The sequence below is a fragment of the Pseudonaja textilis genome, chromosome 5, assembly GCF_049901715.1.
Source record: "Pseudonaja textilis isolate UNSWEBS1 chromosome 5, rPseTex1.2, whole genome shotgun sequence".
NCBI classification, from domain to species: Eukaryota; Metazoa; Chordata; class Lepidosauria; order Squamata; family Elapidae; genus Pseudonaja; species Pseudonaja textilis.
In genome coordinates, this window is record NC_141994.1 from 64,998,438 (window position 1) to 65,019,207 (window position 20,770).

Below are 20,770 nucleotides of genomic sequence, written 5' to 3' on the forward strand. Positions count from 1 at the left end.
AGACCTTGAACGGAATGTTCTGGCAACAACACTAACACTCTCCGCTATAGCTTGAGGCTTCTCTACTTGTGTCTTGCATAATTCAATAATTTTGAAGAATCAAGAGCGACAAGAAAACCAATATCAATTAGGAGTGAGTGCTAATTAACAGTTCTAGCGATAAAATGGCCCAGCTCATTATTTAATCCACACTGGTTGTTTAAAGAAGTTTAACAGCATCAGTCTTCTGTGGAAAAGCCTAGCCTGTAACTGAAACAATTAAATGTTCTTTTACTGTTATCCCAATAATGCTTTCTTCACGTTCTGCTGTTGTTTTCCCTTTACTGAATTTTTGAGCATAAGATCCCTGGAGGAAGAATGTGTCTGCTCATGATTTATAAAGTGTGCTCTCCATACAGATGGAGTAATTATAAGCTAATGACATTAGAGAGTCATTTTCATGACTGAAAATGTCCACATGAGAATTATTAATACTTTTATTAAGCACACAAGTTTATTAGTACAAGTGCTTTCCTGTCAGCACATGCATCTTTTCTGGACTACATTTGAAAGATCCTTGTTGCAATATGATAACTGGGTTCAAACAAGTAGATACTCTTAAGTCTTATACGTTAGTCCCTGACTTACGACTACAATTGAGCCCCAAGTTTATGTTACCAAGTGAGGCATTTGTTAAGTGAGTTTTGCCCCATTTTACGACTTTTCTTGCCACTTTCATTAAGTGAATCACTGCACTTGTTAAATTAGTAACACGCTTAAGTGAATCTGACATCCCCATTGACTTTGTTTGTAAGAAGGCCGCAAAAGGGGATCATATGACTCTGGGACACTGCAACTGTCATAAATATGAGTCAAACACTTGCCAAGTGTCTGAATTTTAATCACGTGACCATGGGAAAGCTGCAATGGTCGTAAGTGTGAAAGATGGTCATAAGTCACATTTATCAGTGCCATTGTAACTTCAAACGGTCACTAAATGAACTGCTGTAAGACAAGACTACCTGTACACGTTTGGAAAGAGTCAGTTTGCGTGGTTACTAAATTTTATATTTACATTGTATATTATATTATTACTTGCTGCTATTACTAAAACCACATTGACTTGTATGCAGGGGTGGGATTGTCAAACACGATTTCATTGAGGGCACATCGGCATTGTATTTAACCTCGGGAGGCCAGGGTGGGCATCGCCAAGACGGGCATGGGCGGCATGACATCACTTGTGTCAGAGGGCACCCGAGCTCCATTTTTGGCACTCTGCCAGCGAAAACAGGCTCCTGAGCTCCATTTTCGGCTATGACAGCCTCCTGCAACCCTCCGCCAGCCAAAACGGAGAAAGGAGAGCCGCAGGCCAGTCCTTCATTGTTTCCAGGGCAGCCCCACAGGCCAGAGTTTAACACCCCTGTTCTAATCCACAACCTGGTCTTCTGATGCTTGACAATAAGTTCTGGCTAACTTTCCTCTCTTCCTTTCTGTGGGAAAACAGCTACATTTTTAATCTTTGTGGTCATGTACATTCTCTGTTACTCATGAATAAAAGTGACAACATTCATTTTGCTATCTCTCATGATGGCAAGATAGTGCCACCACAACAGTGTATCGTCAAGTAGATCAAGCATAAATGTGTAGCCTACAACTGAAGTGTAACCAAATGGGAATCATTTTCATTAGTTCACCAGAATTTAAATCGCCTCATGTTGATGCGATATGGCAACAGTTGTAATTAAACAAAGAATAGAATGGAGAGAGAATGACACAGTGAATGCCTTACAGTGCTAGTTGTAATAAGCTCCCTTTGGTCTTAATCAGAAAGATTTTTGAAGATGGTATCCAGATTAGTTATTTTGCTCATTAAACAATAATGGGCTCATACGAAGTACAGCAAAATTAGGAAAGGTAGCTTTGAAATCTGGAAAATATTAAAACAGTCTTGCAGCTGGGTCGTAAAGAACCTCATATCAGAACCCACTGAAGCTGCATAAGGAAGTATTCAGATTTGGTCAAAATCAGTCTTGGTTTACCATTTTTTGTCCTGAAATTCTCTTTTTTTGAATCGTGTCACTTGACCATATCTCAACCCTGAGTTAGCTGCTCAATATCTTCAGTGGTCAACTGACAAAGCCATGTGATACTTTTCACTTTGCCATCGGCTGAATTATTTTATTTTATTTGCTTTATTTCCATTCAATTTTAGGCATCTTCTAAATCCAAACTGATTATGGTTCCTCTATATGTACAATCTATACAAATGCATTATTAAACCCTTAATTGGCAGGAAGACTTTTTTGGAAAGCGTTTCTTCAAGTAGGTTAAAGGAAAATTAATTATTTCCTGATTTAGAGTGGAGAAAGAAGCGTTTTGGTAATTGTATGGATTGATGGAACCTGATTTCCATTTGTTCCTGTTAGCCCAGCTTAGAAAGGATTTGTGTCGTGGCATAAGATTTCCACCCCGCCTCCATCCCCTATGATTGTGGGTGGAAAAGGGCTGGAAAGAAACAAGAACAGCTACAGAAAAGTGCTTGATGTTTAAAATTGATCTGACATGTTTCAAGTTAGAGTATTTAAAATTTTGTTATAGAATTCCTGTAACCATTTTGTTATTATTATAACTATTTGTTATAATTTCAAGAAAATACCGTATTTCCCCATGTATAAGCCACCCCTTTTTTCCAAAATTTTCAAGCCCAAAAAGTAGGGGGGTGGCATATACAAAGCAGGTACACTTTTTATACGTGAAAAATGCATAAAATAATAAAGTAGGAATAAACTGGTTTTCCAGCAATATGCTATACTTTTTTGTAAAAATTGTAAGTGATGATACGATTACGAGTGCGAGTACGTGATAGAAATGCATACGCTAGGCATCGGCCTGAATGCTTCGTTCCTACTCTCGTTCGATGCGTAGATTGCTAGCGTCGCCGCACCGCTTCGGCGTCATGACGAGTTGTAGATCTAGGCGTCGAATTTTGTTTCTTTGTAAATTTTCTTTCTTCATAACTTGTTTCTCTAATAAAATATTTTTTCAAAACTTCACAGTCCAAAAATTGGGGGGGTGGCTTATACAAAGGGGGTGCTTATACATGGGGAAATACGGTAATTGTGCTTTATTATTTTGTTTTCATTGTCTCTCTGATACTAAACTTAAAAAGAAGTGGGTTTTTTAAAAAGGGAACTTCTGCATTAATAGTTTAAAAAGAGTTTTTAAAAGAATTTTTTTTAAAAAAAATCTCATTTAATAGTGCTTTTTGGATCCAGCATTTAAAAGGATGCTTTTCGACTTTTCTTTTTTCTTTTTAAAATGTTTTGCCCTTCAGATAAGGATAGCATTATGGGGTGAGCATATTAGCCAATTATTCAATCAGGTATTTGCCAGCCAATATAACTGCTAAGAGTTTCTGGGCTTTGTATTCTTCCATATTCTTTGGCTTCAACCAAATTGGTTGCAGCTGCAGCAAATCCTAGTTTAGCCACCTATGGAGGACCACGTGTTTCCCATCTCTGCAGTACAAGAAAGTCTTAATGAAATTTGATGCCTTTATTTTGTATGCCACAATAAAACTCTTTTCCTGGAATTAACCTTAAGTTTTATTTTCACTTTTCCACTGTCAAACACCTGTATATTCCTGATATACAGTATATTCTCATGTATAAGCCCATCGGTCAGGCACAAAAGATCATGACATCAAGTGACCTTGCGGTTAAGATTTGTTGCTCAAGCCTATTCACAAGAATCTATTCAATTAAAAGTACAAAATTGGCACCAGATAAGGGTCAACAGAATTCAGAAGGGGCATGTCTTAAAATATTTATGGGAATGTAATGACTGTAGACTGATGACTTGCTTAACTCTGCTTCCCAAAGGCCATGAAAAATGCATGAATATATAAATGAACAAATATGTTTTTTATTTCTGAGCTATGGTAAACTGTATTTACAGAAATACATTTTAAAAGTTCTGTTAGATTAATATATAATAACTAACTACGATGAATGCAAGATGTGCATTAGCTTTAACTAAGATAATGATTTGAAAACAATGGGAGTATCTTGAATGACACGACTAGCTCATTAGATGGATCAGAGCTTACAGTGTATTGTTTTATTAACTGTAACATACATTCACAATTGTTTATAAAATATGACTTAATTGTAAAGATTCACTTGTCCCTTATACAAAAGTGAGTGCCTGCTATTCAGAGTCCACTAACAGCTGGTTTTATTGTCACAATTATTTTATTCATTTGTTTTTAGCAGCCTCTGCAGAACATGTCTGATGAAAAAAACAGGAGGGTATCACTCTGCTTTTTTACACTTCCCTCTTTAATGAGCAGGCCTGTTTGGCCACATCATTTTCACTTTAAGACCCGCTCCAAGAAATTGTTTGCTACCCGTTCTGTCATGGACCATACGTCACAGAAATATCCACATTAGTTATAAAAATTAATGAAGCTTTATGATTTAGAAGGCCGTACAGTTGTTCAGGGTAATAAGAAGGCAAAATATAACACAATGAGGTTATTTGATAAAGGGATTAAACAATTAACAACTTTGTGTGTCTTTGATCCAGCTGTGTGTTTTGATTAATTCTCCTTACCTGTTCAAAACGTGGTACTTTTTCAGGTAAAAATATTTATCTGACAATAGTTTCTGTGCAAGTTCTTTTTTTCAACTTCTTCTACCATAGTAAAGTGCTTCCTTCTTCCTATTTTCTGAATGATACCCAAGGAAAATAAATAGTGGTACATGTTAAGATGACATTATTCTAATAATGATTTTTTTAAAAAGCCAAATGGAAAATATTGAGTCTGTTTGAACCAATTCAGCTTTAACTTTTTGATCTGAGAGGAAATAATTTAAAAATGGGACACTAGAATGTTGATTTCATGTGAAATTAATGTGACACCCACATGGTCATTCGCAAGTTTCTAACGTCATTTCTTATTCTTGGGCCAGCCTAAGACAGCCTAGGTCTTCTTTCTTTCTCTGTTTTGCAACATTTAAATTTAATATAAAAGGTGAAGTGATATTTGAACTCATTTTCTTGATTAAGTATACACATGCTTTCCATTCCAATTAATGGTTCAAACGACAAATATTTAAAAAAAAATCAGATACATTCTACCATTTTTAACTGAAAGTGTTGTATGATATTATGTACTTCTCTTTTCATGGGATCATATTACTGCTTATAAGCCTGCATTTAAATCTCAAAAAGGCCACAAATGGCTTGTGAGAAATAAATATAGATCTGATTTTTCTGAATCAAGTCACATTTATATCTGGGACACTTGTGATAATAGAAGTGGTTTTACAAGGTGCTGTTCCCCATCTTGCCATTACACTGTAAATTGGCAAAAGAACATCAATGAAAGTCCTTGATAAAAGGTGATTTGAGCACCACCATCTTGAATTAATAACACACATTTGTTGCATTTACTGAGAAACTTCTAAGAGGGGAAAAAAAGCAACCACTTAGTTTACTTATTCTGCATGAAAGAATCTTGGCAAAGTAAGAGATAACTATGTTAGCAATATTAGCTCATTTTGATTATGATTTTAGCTTTCTGGCTAAAATTTGTTTTGATTTTAGTGATTATTTTCTCTGCCCTATTTCCAATATTCTCTGTAAAACCTATATTCTTGTTAAAATAGATGCTATGCTTATGTAATGCTTGGGAGCAGAGTTTTCCCCTTGCTGAAAGCTTCAAGAAAACAGAAGTCAGCAAAACCTCCAAAGTAGTTACTGATTTACCTGGGGAAAGGAAAAAAAAACAATATAGTTTCTTAATAAGTCCTAAGGGAAGCATATGATCCAGATCTGCTTTTCTCTCTCCTATACATCTCCTATATATACTGAGTATTGAAAATTTATTTTTGTTTTATTTTTAGACATCACGCTCCTCAAAAAAGGTCCATAATTTTGGAAAGAGGTCAAATTCAATAAAAAGAAATCCGAATGCACCCGTCGTTAGGCGAGGCTGGTTGTATAAACAGGTAATGTCTTTTTTTTTTGGGGGCAGGTGAGGGGGGTTTGGAGGGATGTTATATAACATCACCTGAAATGTAGCATTGCAATTATGAGATAAGAAAAGTACAGAATTGCAGCTTTGTTCTACATTATATAAGGAAGGTAATCTGCTAATGGTATCTGCTGGAGAACCCACACACTTGCAAATGAGTGATTTTTCTTTCTGTTATTTTAGCCTGCAGGAAATTCGAAAGCTATACTAGTTTGTGAAACATCTTATAACTGTGCAAAACGACAGTGCGTTAGATAAAAGCTTGCTCAATATTTGGATTTGATTTATTCCCCCAAATAGGGCCACATCTGTTAAGAGATTATGTTTGTATTGTGCATTGTTTTATTACAAGCATTTCTCAAAAGCAATATAAATCATTTTTGTTTAATTCACCTTTGCAGTTCTATCATACAAAACTGTAGAACCTGAATATTTTTTTTGCCTTTTACTTTGTATGAATGAAGAAAAGACGTAAGTCATATCCTGAGGTGAACACTGAAGTTTGAGCTAAAGTGGTAATTTATCAGTACCATATGCCTGTGTAAACATTTTCTTAATTTGGTTTATGTAATCCAGATATTTAGCAGATTTGTACTATAGAATTTACTAATAAAATCTCTTTCTGAGTAGTTTGTCATAATCTTTTATTTTACTTGTGACAAGGTTTTGCTCCATGGTCAAAGTTGTACTTTAAAAAAATAGTCGCAGCGGCAGTTAACACTGTTAAAATTGGATGTGGAATAAATTGGACCTTAGCCAACCACAAGAGATTATGTCAGTGTTTCTCAACCTTGGCATCTTAAAGATGGGTGGACTTCAACTCCCAGAATTCCCCAGCCAGCTTTGTTTTCTGGCTTCCATATATCATCTAATATTCTTCCTGTGTCATTTGGAATGTGTATTTCTCAGAAGTTCTAAAGTATTTAGCATTGTCTTGGTTTCACTCTAGGTCAGGGGTGTCAAACTCACATCATCATGGTGGCATCACGTGATGTATCGGGACTTTTTTCCCTCTTCACTAAACTGGGTATGGGTGTGGCACATCTGGCCCACGGGCTGAGAGTTTGACAGCCCTCCTCTAGGTACTGAGATTCATCCTCTTAAGCTTAAGAGTGGAAGATTCAAAGATGAAGCTCAGATAAATTGCTCTTGCTGCTGATATGAATGGTGTTCTTGGAAAGGCAAAGATCGGCTCCTTCAGAAACTAGTTACATTTATATTTTGATCCCCGGGGTTTAAAGCTCATGTCCTTTATGCAATAAGGAGTCTTTGCTGACCATTTCACATCCCCTGATGTTGAAGGCCCCTACCTTTTCTGGTATTCCATTCTTCAGACATCAGAGGAGTTCCCAAACTGAGCATGGGCTCCTCAGTGAGATTGGGGGATGAGGATGACACAATGAAAATGTGTCACTGCAATTCTAGATATCTAGAGGGCAGGCAGTGGTTACTGGGATATGAAGAAAAGATACATATGGGGAGATGTCACATGTATATTGTGTCATTTCTCAGAACTTGACAATTTCCCAACCACATTTGAAAACATTGTGTGTTGAGAAGAAGACTTTTGTGGCTCAGGAAAAAGGCATGTTTAGTTGAGCATTGTGGCACACAAGTCAGAGAGGTCAATTGGGAACTTTCCCAGGGTATGAAGTTAATAGGGCTCTATTATTGGTTGCCTTGGCAACTGTTATACATACATCTTCTGATTCAGGACACAGATGTCAGGCAATGTGGGATTTTATTTGTGATGATAAATGTTTTAATTGTTTAATCACGCAAATACGTAATAACCTATGATACTCCAGAATTACAGAAAGATTCTGATTTTGGTAACGTGCCCAAACTCTTGTATTTCCAGTCTTTATGATTCTGTATATCATTACCTACAGGATAGTACTGGCATGAAGCTCTGGAAGAAGCGATGGTTTGTTCTTTCTGATCTCTGTCTCTTCTACTATCGAGGTAAGTCTTTTAAATGACTCTAAGCAATGGTGTTGAGCTTTGCTTCCAAAAATATATTATGTTATCTTTTTTTAAAAAAAGAAGATGATGACTTTGGAACAAGTAATGGTCATTCTGCCCTTCTGTTGATATAAAAATAAAACTGCTGATTTGAGCAGTACCCTTAATTTGTTCCATGGGAAATTAATGGTCAGTTAGTTCTAACCTTGCACTATCTGGGTCAGAACAAATTCCGTCTTTGTGTTTTGCATGTCCCCTGACCTATATCACAAGCTGTGTGATTGTTGCTGTTCAAATGGAATGTCAGAAGCAGCATTAAATGCTGGGGAAGCTCACAATTATAAATATAAAATAGATCAAATTCTTTTATCCTGTATTCCTAATTTTAGCTATTCCACTGTTGCTTCCTCTGATTGATCTGATATACTGCCACAGGTTCTTCATGAGTACAAATTTTGCACTTGTGGTTTTTTTTTTTGGACTAGTCTAGAGCAGGGGTGTCACACTCAAGGCATGGGGGCTGGATCCAGCCCACGGGGTACTTAGATCTGGCCTATGGGGCCTCCCTGGAAACAGCAAAGGACTGGCCCACAGTGCCTCTGCCAACGAAAACAGAGCTCGGGAAAGCCAGTGTGCAGCCCTCCCAGCAAAAATGGAACTGGCAGAGACACATGCAGCCCACCCAAGCCCTGTTTTTGCTGGCAGACGACTGCAAGAGGCCGCCGTGGCTGAAAATGGACATTGGGAGCCCCTTTTTGCTGGCAGAGAAATCAGGCCAGGTGCCTCTGACTCAAGTGACATCAAGCTGGCCAAGCCGCCCCCGGCCCCCAAGGTCAAACACAACCCTGATGCGGCCCTCAATGAAATCGAGTTTGACACCCCTGGTCTAGAGCAGTGTTTCTCAACCTCAGCAATTTTAAGATGTATGGACTTCAGCTCTCAGGATTCCCTAGCCAGCATGGGAATTCAAAGGTTGAAGTCCACAAAGTTGCATTTAAAGTCTAGAATGTTTGATGGAAGCCACCATACAACTTTTGAAAAATGGGGTACTCTATATTCATCTCATGGATCTCTTTTCTTGAGTAGGCTTGTTCATTGTGGTTTAAAATGTATAAACATGGGCTCTCCAAACTTGCCAACTTTAAGACTTGTGGACTTCAACTCCCAGAATTCCTCAGACCCTTGGTAAAACCCACTCTGTCTTAATTTAGGAAAACCAACATTGTAGCATATGCTTCTTAGCACCCCTGGGCCCTTCTGATGCTTAAGTTTCCCTGTCTTTCTTTTTTTGCTGATAAATAAGGGTTGTTTTTTGGTTTTGGCACAAAATAGCAAACTTCTTATGAGGAAGCTGTAATACATGATGTAGAGGAATGCAAATCTTTCTCCAACTGTTTCAACTGCAAGGGAGATTTACTAGAAGCCAATAAAGGAGTTTATAAGGGGTTATGTCTGAATTACTTTGGAGTTTTGACTTTGGATTTTTGAAGCATTTAATCATTTGCTGTTGTTTCAGACTCAATCTTAGTATTGTTAGATAGGTAGCAGTAATTGCATTTGGATAATCCCAGGCTTAACTTGAGCCCAAAGGATCCTACTCCTTCACTGAAACACTTCAGTGCAATTCAGAGATTTTTGCATGCAACAGAGAAGTCCTTGTTGATTGATGCTGCAAATTTACACATTTTTGTCTTCAGGAAAGTAATCATTATGGTTTCCCCAAAGGATGCTGGGAATTACAACTTGCTGAAAGTGCAGAATGTTCTATTAGAACGTCTGAGCTACTTCTTCTACTTAAAATGTTGTCATTTTGTGGGACTTGAAGGTGGCCTTTTTTGTAGCCATCTCTGCCCTTCAAACTTGCATGGTTCAAACCCTGCTGGGCCTGGGGGATTGTTTCAACATCACATTGGTACTGATATTTTAACTGGCTGGATTTCTATCCAAGTACTAAGCAAGATTAATTCTGACCTTACTTAGTTCCACGTTAAAAGTGATGGCATCACAAGACAAATGATACAGGATAGTTTTCATTCCAATGCTCAAATCTTTTTTATCACATTTTTCATATATGACACAGTAGCACAAAAGATAGTTTGATCAGAGCTATGAAAGTAGCTGTATTTCTATAGTAAAATTGAAAACTGGCAGATAATGGTGGAGAAAAGACAATTGGAACTTAAGCGCTTTAAAGACTGGAGTTAAAAATCATCAAGGAGATTGGGTCTGTGAGAAAAGTAAATGTCCATTGACCAAATGTTAAAAGTGAAAGAATTAATATTGAGCTATGGAGACTGAAATAGAATGCAAACCAAGATTTTCCAGCAGAAATATGGCAATAATTTTAAACTAATTCCTTTCACTTTAAACGATTACAGAAGTACCACATTGCTCATGTTATAATCGGTTTAGAAATGCAGAGCTATTATGTTCAGAAAGATTATAGACTGTTGGAAAAGCCAACCCATTCTGAGTAACAATTAGGGGCACTGCAGTATTGTAATTCAATACATGGAGACTTTGGTTGAGCTAAAATTGTACTGTAATTAGGGAGAATGGCTGTCAGTGGTTTTTTTTTTTCCCTACTAGAAGGAAAGTCAGTTCATACATTTCTGTCAAGGTCCAGAGACCAGGACTTGGCAGTAAATCCACTGTCTTTGCAAAGTTTTACTAACCTGCTAGTCCCTATATACAGTTAAACTCTTAGGTACTCGCATGCACAACTAGATTGGAATATCTTTTGCAAACTAAAATAAAGCCATGCTAAACAATGTATTGCTCTATGTGTGAGGGCGCAGTTCCCATTTATACCCAAATCATAGTTTCTCCTCCTCATCTTTGCCATCTGTCAGAGGACTCTTGCCCAGTTCTTCATAACCTTGAAGCGGAGCAGCTTCAGCTATAACTGGCATTTCTGCCATGGGAACTTCTTGTTCTCAATTTATCTTTCACAATTGCAAATAGCCACACAACTCCCAATTTTCCAAAGCAGTTGTCTTTGGAAGACATCCTATTGTATCCATCTACATTAATAATCCTACCCGAGTTTAAAAGTTCTGAATATCTTTAATGCAAATTATTTCAGTGTTTCCATTTTTTTTAATTGGTTTTAGCCTTAATATTAAATTTATAGGTTAACTTGTTGAGATGATAGACCAGTTATATATGGTATAACCATGGTAAATGAAAGAGATTTTGTTAATAACTAGATGTTCTAAAATTCGCTTGCAAATACTGTATTAGCACAGTAGAAGAAGGGAAAGAAGAATTAAAATAGAAATTGTTCACTATAAAAATTAATTGATAATTAATTCCACTCAGAATGACAGGCTGGGTTGTTTCAGAATCAGAATGTTCCATGAATGTTCTGCATAGTCTTTATTTATTTTTATTCTAATTTTACTTTTATTGTAAACAGCTGTAAGATTCAGTAGCTAGTATAAAATGCAATAATAAAATAAAAACAATAATTAATTCATATTATAGATCCGAATGAGGTTTTTTTTATCCCAAGAAATGCAATGAAAATAACTTGTAAGTAAACATACAACTGTTCTAAGCAAGATTTGTTGCAATGATATAGGAAACCCAAATGTTTATAACCATTATTGCAACTTTAGTGTTATGTTTTTAGTAAATAAATTAGGAATAGGCAATGTTCAGATTCAATAGAGATGCATTGCAGTGTAAAAGAATATGAATGCAAAAGCTCTTAGGCTCATTAAAACAGCCATATAATTTTGGGTGTAGATTCATTTGTTTTAGTGAGACACAGGTAAGTGCTATATTTGCAGCCCAACACATTCAGAAGCGCTCTGCTGAATCAAATCCAAAACATTGCACAGTCCTTTCAGTTTTTATAACTGTTAATTCATCCATATTATTTCAGGCATTGTAGATACTTTAAAGTGACTATAAGTAATCTTAATCTTCATTTAAGATCACATCTATATAGGTAGCCCGTGACTTAGAATTGTAAATGAGCCATAATTTCAAGTAGTGACAGGAATAAAGCAGGATACCATGTGATAAGACCCAGTTTTATGACTGTTTTCTCAATGGTCATTAAGCAAATGGCATGGCCATTAAACAAACAATTTTTTTTTTACCAGAAACCAGAGGTAAATGCCAGTTTTTGGCAAAACATCCCAAATTGCAGTCATTTTTATTACAGATAACAGAAAATCAGAGTTGGAAGGTACTTTGTAGGTCATCTAGTCCAACCCCCTGCCATGCGGGAGACCCTACACCATTTCTGACAAATGGCAGTCCAATCTCTTCTTGAAAGTCTCAAGTGATGGCGCTCCCACAACTTCTGAGGGCAAGCTGTTCCATTGGTTGATTGTTCTCACTGTCAGAAAGTTTCTCCTTATTTCCAGGTTAAATCTCTCCTTGTTCAGTTTCCATCCATTATTCCTACAGGAGCTTTAGAAAATAGTTTGACCCCTTCCTCCTCCCTGTAGCAGCCCCTCAAATATTGGAAGACTGCTATCATGTCTCCCCTGGTCCTTCTCTTTATTAGACTAGCCAAGCCCAGTTCCTGCAACCGTTCGTTGTATGTTTTAGCCTCCAGTCCCCTAATCATCATTTGACTGGGACCCTGCAAATGTACATAAATGCAGGTCAGTGATGCATTGATACGCCCAAGGAAGGAGACACCAGAACTTCGAATGTGAGTCTTAACTCCCATTTTCAGAATCTGTTGTAACTGAGAATGATTGCTAGAGGACCAGCCATAAATGGAGGCCCACCTATATAAACCACTTATAATTTTTACAGTAATTAGGCAAGCTAGGTCAGTATTCTTACTTCATTTCGCAAATCAGAAATGTATTCATGAAAGTTAGTATTTAACCCCACTGTGTTCACGATTGAGCTAAATTATGAAATTCAGATTTTCTGGTTTACAGTTCATGCTTTAATTATTAGAGTAATTAAATTACATATTAGATTTTGACGAAATACAAAATCCACTTTGTTTTGTAGAACAAAGACCACCATTAATATAGAGCACATCAGCAAACTAAAGCAACACTTGGATATTCACATTTGGTCTTTTTTTAAAAAAAATCTTTGGGGCAATGTTTTTTTGTTCCCGTCTTTCTTGCATTTGCTGAAGGATAAAAGAGCATTTGCTGCAAACAATAGAGCATCCTAATTGAATAAATATTTGTACCGAAGGCCTGAGATAAGAGGATCATCATTGTTTGTTTCTTAATCCTATTCATATTGTGTATAAATAAAAATGCACGTAGGAGGCAAAAACATTCTTATAGAGAGGCTCTTTTTAATAAGATGGTGATAATGCAAATTATTTCAGTATAAATATGGTTATCCGTAACCACTTTAATGTACAAATAATTAGAAATAAACTAGACATTTATCTAAGAATGAGTAATCTGTTTCATGGTAGCATGCTGTTAAACAGGTGTTCCCATTTCCTCAGAGTATAGTGACTTGCCATCATTCTTACTTTCACTTACTGTCACTTTTGCTACATTCATGATCTTCAGGCTAGTTGATCTAGCCAAATATTTCTCATTTTTGGTTGTAACCCAAGCTGGAGCCAATAAACCAAGGAATTTGCTATAGCGGCCACTGCCTTGGACAATTTTAAAACTAAGTGATGAGATCCAGGAGATGGGGAATTTCCAGGCCTTCATAAAGATGGAGGATTTCAAAGTGGTGCTTATTTTTATCAGAGGGAAAAAGTATTCATAGCATGGAATGTATGATAATGTTGGAAATTGGGTAAGTATTGTTCCCATATTACGTATTAGAGACTGAAGATCAGAAAGTACCCCAAATTGAAATTTGAACTAAGACTTTCAAAGCTCTGTTTTACACTCACAGAGGCAGGGATGTGCTGCTTCCAGTTAGGAAACTCTTAATTAAATCCAACCGAGAACAAACCATTTGGTTTATTCTGGTTGATATAAGAATTAAACACTGTTTTTCAGTTGTGTAGACTGCCGCAAGCTTGAGCTATGTTGCTTGTCTTGTGGCCACCATAAAGATTGTGGGAGTTCTATATAGAAGCTACAAATGGAAATCCCACTCACACTCTGGCATGAGACCACTCTTATGGTATTCTGTAAATCCATTTGGCACATAAAGTGGGAGCTGACATGTTCTGTCCACAGATGATTGTGATTGTTCTGCGGTACAGTGGTGAAGATATTGGCCATCCTCAGCCACGGAAGCTCATTAGATGATTTTACTCTTCTCTCTCTCCCTCTCATACCAACTTGCCTCATAACGTGGGTGTTGTAAGGAAGAATAGGAGAAGGGGCCACTATGTCCCCCATTTTGAGCTCCTAAATTGCACCCCACTATTTATCACTGTATCACGTTGATCCTCTTGACTGACAGGAATCAAGTGTGCCATTTAATGATGCGAACATAATTTCAGGTGTGTATAGGGTGAAGATATGCATACACGTATAGTAATTGCACAGATTCAAGTAATGCTACTTTCATTTATTGCCTGTGTTCAAAGGTAATAGAACTGCTGTGAAAAGACAGAAACAAATTAGGGGAAAGTTGAGCAAGACAGTTGGGGGAGAGGGAGGATTGGAGGCAGGGAGGGGGAGAGAGAGGGGGGAAGGGAGAAAGAGAGAGATTGAGAATTTTCCAATATAATATTACCTCTGTAGTTTATGCAATGCTTGGACTGTATCATGTTCCTTTATGTACTAATACACTGAAATATGTTCTTTGCATCCAAAGGGGTATTTAATTAAAAGTGACTGTTTTAATTCCAGAAGATTTATGTTTGTCATTAATAGCCTTCTTTGAAGGCCACCTGCTTCTTTTGAAAACAAAAACAAAAACAAACCAGAATCATTTTACTTCAGAACTACCACTAAAAACAGTGGTAGGATACCTTCCCTGAATACTCAACAATATGTGGGCACATGTTTTCTTTTGGGCCAGGCAGACTCTGATTGAAAAGCACTTGCAGAATTCAATCTAGTCTTTAGCAGGAATATGAACTGCTAAATGTTCTAGTCTTTAGCAGGAATGTGAACTGGCCTTAATATACCGGAGAGTAAAGCTTTGCTATGCTTTGGATTCAGTCGGGAAAAAATGTGTTGGAACACACAGAGTACCCATGCTGCTGTGGTATTAATTAATCAATAATTAAATAAAATAATTAATCAAAATAATTATTGTATTAAAGCATCTGGATCCAGGATTGGACCGCTGTAATGGAAGTCTCTTATTTTGTTTTAACGAGTTGCAGACAAATGCTTTGTTCCCACAAATTCCAAGGATGCTTCTTTCCAAACTGAACATGAAACATTGCAGAGCTGAATTACAGAGGCCCTCTACTCAAGAGGCATCACAAGCCCCCTTACTTTAACACCATCTTTAAAATAACAGGCTTTTAATTCAGGTCTTTTATTTAATCTTCCCTATGCACTTAGTCAAATAATATCCTGATGGTTGGGGAAAAATATTTATGATGGCTTGTCAAAAGAATCAGTCAATGGCTCTGAGATGTTCTCTGTTAGGATGGAGGGAGGGAGGGAGGTAACTGAGGCGGCTGGAGGCTTAGGGCTTGCGGTTGGGCTTCTAGATTATTCTTTACTCTTTTTCACTGCTGGAAGAAATGGCATCGTTTAAACCAGGGGTCTCCAACCTTGGCAACTTTAAGACTTCTGGACTTCAATTCCCAAAGCTGGCTGAGGAACTCTGGGAGTTGAAGTCCCGAAGTCTTAATGTTGCCAAGGTTGGAGAGCCCTGGCTTAAAGGAGATTTATAGCTTTATGAGTCCTTTCAGATTTTTTTTCCTATTTACATTTTGTAGAAGAAGGAGTTAAAAGAGGGATCAGCCTAGAATCCCTACATAGTGACAAGCGAACTAAGTCCAACCTCTCTAGAATTTCATGGACCCTTATCTAACTCCAAGGAGATGCTGTTAGTTGAGAATATTCTTGTATATTGGCATGAATAGCAATAAATCAGTTTAATTGGACCTTTATCTGTGGATCTATCTTTGTACCTGACACATTCTTCCTCTAGTAACTTCTTTAGAAGCTTCACTAAAGATAACATATGAAGAGACCAAGTCAGATTGTTAAGTTAAGTACCTTGACCAATACGCCGCGAAACATTGCGTTTAGTGTATACTATACATGAATAAAATAACAATTTTTTTTTTTTTTGGTCTTATTTTTTTTTTTACCTATTCCTCAGCTTCAGTCTTGATGCAAAGTGGAATACAATTAATGCTGGCTCATTCTAAAATAAATAATGATCTCCTTTGTTTTGTTATTATCCAAAACCAGGTTATTTTTATTGCCCCAGTCCACCAGAGCCTTCACTTCCTCCCCATAAAAATCTTCATTGTCATTGCCCAGATAACACCCACCACTGCCGTGTCACCCGCATACTTCACAATATAGTTCATAACAGATTTGACACAGCAGTCATGGGTCATCAAGGTGAACAGTACCGGACTTAAGACACAGCCCTGTGGTAAACCCGTACTCAAGGAGATGGACTTGGAGACTTTCCTTCCAATTTGCACAAACTAGGGCCTATCAATAAGGAAATCAAGCATCCAGTTACATGAAGGAGTATTAAAACCTAACAGTCACAGTTTGTTCACCAAATGCTGAGGAATAATTGTGTGGAACGCCGAACTAAAATCAACAAACAGCATTTGCACATGAGTATTCTTCTCCTCCAGGTGTGTCAAACTAAGATGAAGCACACAAGAAAGTGCATCATCTATAGAGCAAAAAAGTAATTTCTTTAGCCGCAATCATTGTTCTGTGTACACATACCTATACAAATGCACACACATGTCTCCAGAAGATAAGCAGAGAGCCGGATAGAATTAGCTGTTTATCAGATTCTATTCTAAAAGCATTATTATACTTGCCATCTCTAAGAATCTGTTGTGAAAACAGATGGTGGTTACAAAGGGAAAAAGAACAAGCAAAATTACCAAATATAAAAGATTCAGGTTCCAAAAGCCAGGGAAGATTTATATGCATTTTTTTTCTTACACCCTATGACAATTTCCTTCTTTTACTTATCATTTTTTCTATATTTTCTAGATGAAAAAGAAGAAGGAATATTAGGGAGCATACTTCTTCCAAGCTTTCAAATAGCCATGCTTTCTTCTGAGGATCATATCAACCGCAAATATGCATTTAAGGTGAGAATATTCTTCAACTTTGCATTTACGGTGTCTTATATTTCAGTGGAATACAATGTGAACACATGAATTACAGAAAGGGCCTCGGAACAGTTTCTGAAACATAATGCACACGCAGACGTTTTCTTCATTAAATCAGTGTGTGTTTCCATTCTAACCAACTAAGGAATATGATAATTTGATTTGATTGCAGTACTCTTGCAACTTCAGCACAAGGCTTTTATAGATTTCTCAGGAAATAAGTGCATTTTATGCAAACAATTTGCTTATTCAATAAAGCACAATTAATAGGATCTGTAACACATTAAACCAAAATCAAACCAACATTTCAACTCAGCACAACGTATGAGCATTGTCTTTTTGTATCTTTAATACTTGCCAGAGATTCTAATTAGCATTGTCTTTGCAACCTTGTTACTTCCTGTTCCATATAGTTTCCTCATCCAATTTGCATGTTCTTTTTAATGAAGTTATTCTTTTCCCACACCCATAACTCCTGAAGCTGTTAACTCTTGGATCAATCTCCTGTCAGACTCCAAAGAGCCAGGAAAAACATGCTGAGATTCTTCTGAACAGTTTCCTGTATTGCTCCATACCTGCAGACAGCAGTCTTGCCAAACTAAATCAGTCTGCTTCCATTAAGAATATACAGGTAGTCCTCAACTTACAAGCTTATGTTTAGTGACCATTCAAAGTCACAATGGCACTGAAAAAAGTGGCTTATGACCATTTTTCACACTTAACGACCGTTTTAGACTCCCCGTGGTCATGTGATCAAAATCATTGTGATCCCTTTTGCGACCTTCTGACAAGCAAAGTCAGTGAGGAAGCCAGATAACAACCGGCTTACTAACTTATCAACTGCAGTGATTCACTTAATAACCAAGGCAAGAAAGGTAGAAAAATTAATTTAACAAATGTCTCACCTAACAACAGAAATTTTGGGCTCAATTGTGATCGTAAGTTGAAAACTACCTGTAGTTCAGACATTTAAGTTAAAGTACTCTAGAAATGTTTGGCTGGTCTTTTTCCCATATCTTACCTGCTCTCATTAGCGTGTGTTTTACAAGGTGCATTTTCTTCATTGTATGCATAATGAACTCTTTTTCTATAAAATGTCCTGACGTTTCACATTTTGTTTCTTGGATTTGAACTACTTTGGGCTGTTCTTCGCGATGAGTAAACTAAATCACGCTTCATTTTTTAATGGGTGAGTATGTATTTGCAACTTTCTATGCCCCCCGCCCCTCCTCCCAATCCTGGTTATCCCAGCTAATCCATTTCTATAATCTCTGCATACCAGATGCCGGCAGAAAATATTTATTCTATAATTGATAGAAATTATTTGGAAACTCATCAGGGGCTCTGAACAACAACAAGCCTTCCAAATTTAATACTAATGTGCTTTTCCTCGATTATAATTGCCTCAGAAAGATGAGCATGATGATGAATAGTATTGTATTAGTTACAGTGGGATGAGTTTCTAGTAGCAGGTTGCATAAATCTTGAAACAGATAAATTACTGATTAAAGAAACCAGTAATGGCCTTTGATTTTCCTCCTACCTTCTCTTTTCTGTCTTACAGAACGTTGTACCTTTCTCCCCACAAAATGACCCTGTCATTTCCAATCAGGCAGCTCATCCAAACATGAGGACCTATTATTTCTGCACAGATACAGGGAAGGAAATGGAGTTATGGATGAAAGCCATGATAGACGCAGCTCTTGTACAGACAGAGCCTGTGAAAAGGTAATGTAAGTTGACAGCCCCATAGAATCAGCCAGTTACGGTTCCAGCCTTGATTACATATTGTGAGGAGATGTGTCCTGAACTAGGAGTAAAACTAACCCTCATATTTATTAGCTTCCTGAAGACCTTAAAAAGTAACATCGAAGTTTACTTAAGCTGTTTCCCTCGAGGTGCACTTTAAGCATACTGGGAGATGCAAATGGTGTGTCAGCTCCCAAGGCTTTCTGTTGAGGTTCAGTTGTTTTTAGGAGGCTCATACTGGTGCAGACTGATGGAGAGAAACTGTCCCAGTTAGAAGGAGGGCAACATCTGATGACACTCCTCTTCCCCTATGTTTTTGAGCCTTATCTAGTTTTTCCCAGGCAAAAGCTGCCAGTCTGAGGGAGATTCCCAGATTATAAGCAGAGAACAATAAAGTAATTATCCCAAAGGATAATTTTTTTCTGAAGGCAGCTGGACTTTATTTTTCTCCTTGAAAACTTTTCACTTCTCATCCCGTTCTTTAGAACAGAAGAAGCTTCTTGGATAAGAAGTGAAACCTCTTCAAGGAAAAAACAAAAAAAGTCCAGTTGCCTTTTGAAAAAACACCTTTGGGACAACCGTGACCTTGGATGATTGAGAATCTCCATAGACAATAAAGTAGCTAGCTTAGATCCTACATGTCTGGGTCTGGATCTGGATCTGGATCTGGATCTGGTTGTTCGTGGCTGACACAGAGGCATTTTTTAGGAATTAGAAAGCAGACAAATCTATGGACAGTAAAGGCACTCTGTTTACAGCTTGTGTGCTGCACTAAGGCTTGTTCCATTTTGTCAGTAATGGGATGAAGAATTGCAGAAGCGATAAGTGGATTTTAATGGGCTGTTGCCCTATTTTGTGGTATAGTTTTATGTAGCAATAATTCCTTGCAATAAGGTGGTACAGAGCTAAGGTGACTTTTCCCTTGACAACCAAGGCCATAAATTTAATCCATAATATTGTTCTCATGGGTTTAGCAAGGCAGTACATGAAAATTTATGTTAGCCTAGAATTGTTCTCATTCTAGTTTCTGCTTACTCAACTGCAGAGTTACTCAGGACAAATAAATAATAAACTAAAATTAGATATGGGATTTATCTCAAATAAAATATTTAAACTTTACTGTTTTTGCTATATATTTAATGTTTCCATGCCCCAAACAAATCAAAGCAAGTAGTTCTGTTGCAAAACAAATTAGTTGTTTAATCTACTTTGAATAGGATGTACTTTTCCTGATTTGATTCTTGGCTGCTTATGTTACAACACTGTATTTATTTTCAGTTATTTACAGTTTATTATTAAGTTTGATAATGTTTTAGAAAAAGATTAGTGTCCCAAGAATGAAAGCTTTTGTTTAGTTTTGCTTCTGAGCCCTGGGATTTGGAACATGTAAACTGCAAAAGAACAAAACAAAATTCCAACCCTCTTTCTATTTACTGCCCTGATTATTTGCAATAGCTGAAATAAGTAATAATTTTCAGATTGGACTTAGATATTTTCATCTCCATTCTGGAAGTTGAAAAATCAAAATAGTCAACGCTGAGGCCCCTATCTCATGAGCCCCCAGATCCCATGGTCATAGGAGTCCAAACCCATTATGAGGTACAGTGAATCCTCAATTTGAGGTGGCACAGGAGATAACTCCAATATTTAATCAAGTGGAAGGGCTACCCCTTATCAGAGGCATCATGGGTAAAGAGTAGGAATGTCCAAGCCAATCGGCTTGTAGCAAGGTTCCATGCAGAAAATCCAACCAAGCCTGGAGAGGCGGGGGGTTCGTGAGCATAAGCTTCCATATCTGCAATCAAATTGATTTTGTGTGTGTTGTACAGATCACCTTCAAG

General features: G+C 37.2%; 1 protein-coding gene across 42 annotated transcripts in view; it reads left to right on the forward strand.

Annotated features, from left to right (window-relative positions):
- The window catches only part of PLEKHA5 (pleckstrin homology domain containing A5), a 203,985-nt gene that overhangs the window by 113,885 nt on the left and 69,330 nt on the right, over window positions 1-20,770 (forward strand). For 40 of the 42 annotated variants that reach the window (XM_087935167.1, XM_026712671.2, XM_087935151.1 and 37 more), the window contains 4 exons: window positions 5,892-5,996; window positions 7,915-7,987; window positions 17,059-17,159; window positions 18,793-18,908. In XM_087935167.1, coding sequence (XP_087791293.1) covers window positions 5,892-5,996; window positions 7,915-7,987; window positions 17,059-17,159; window positions 18,793-18,908 — 395 coding nt within the window. Of the gene's footprint in view, window positions 1-5,891; window positions 5,997-7,914; window positions 7,988-17,058; window positions 18,370-18,744; window positions 18,909-20,770 lie in introns of those variants that run through there. The other 2 variants (XM_087935185.1, XM_087935189.1) reach the window with 2 other exon arrangements.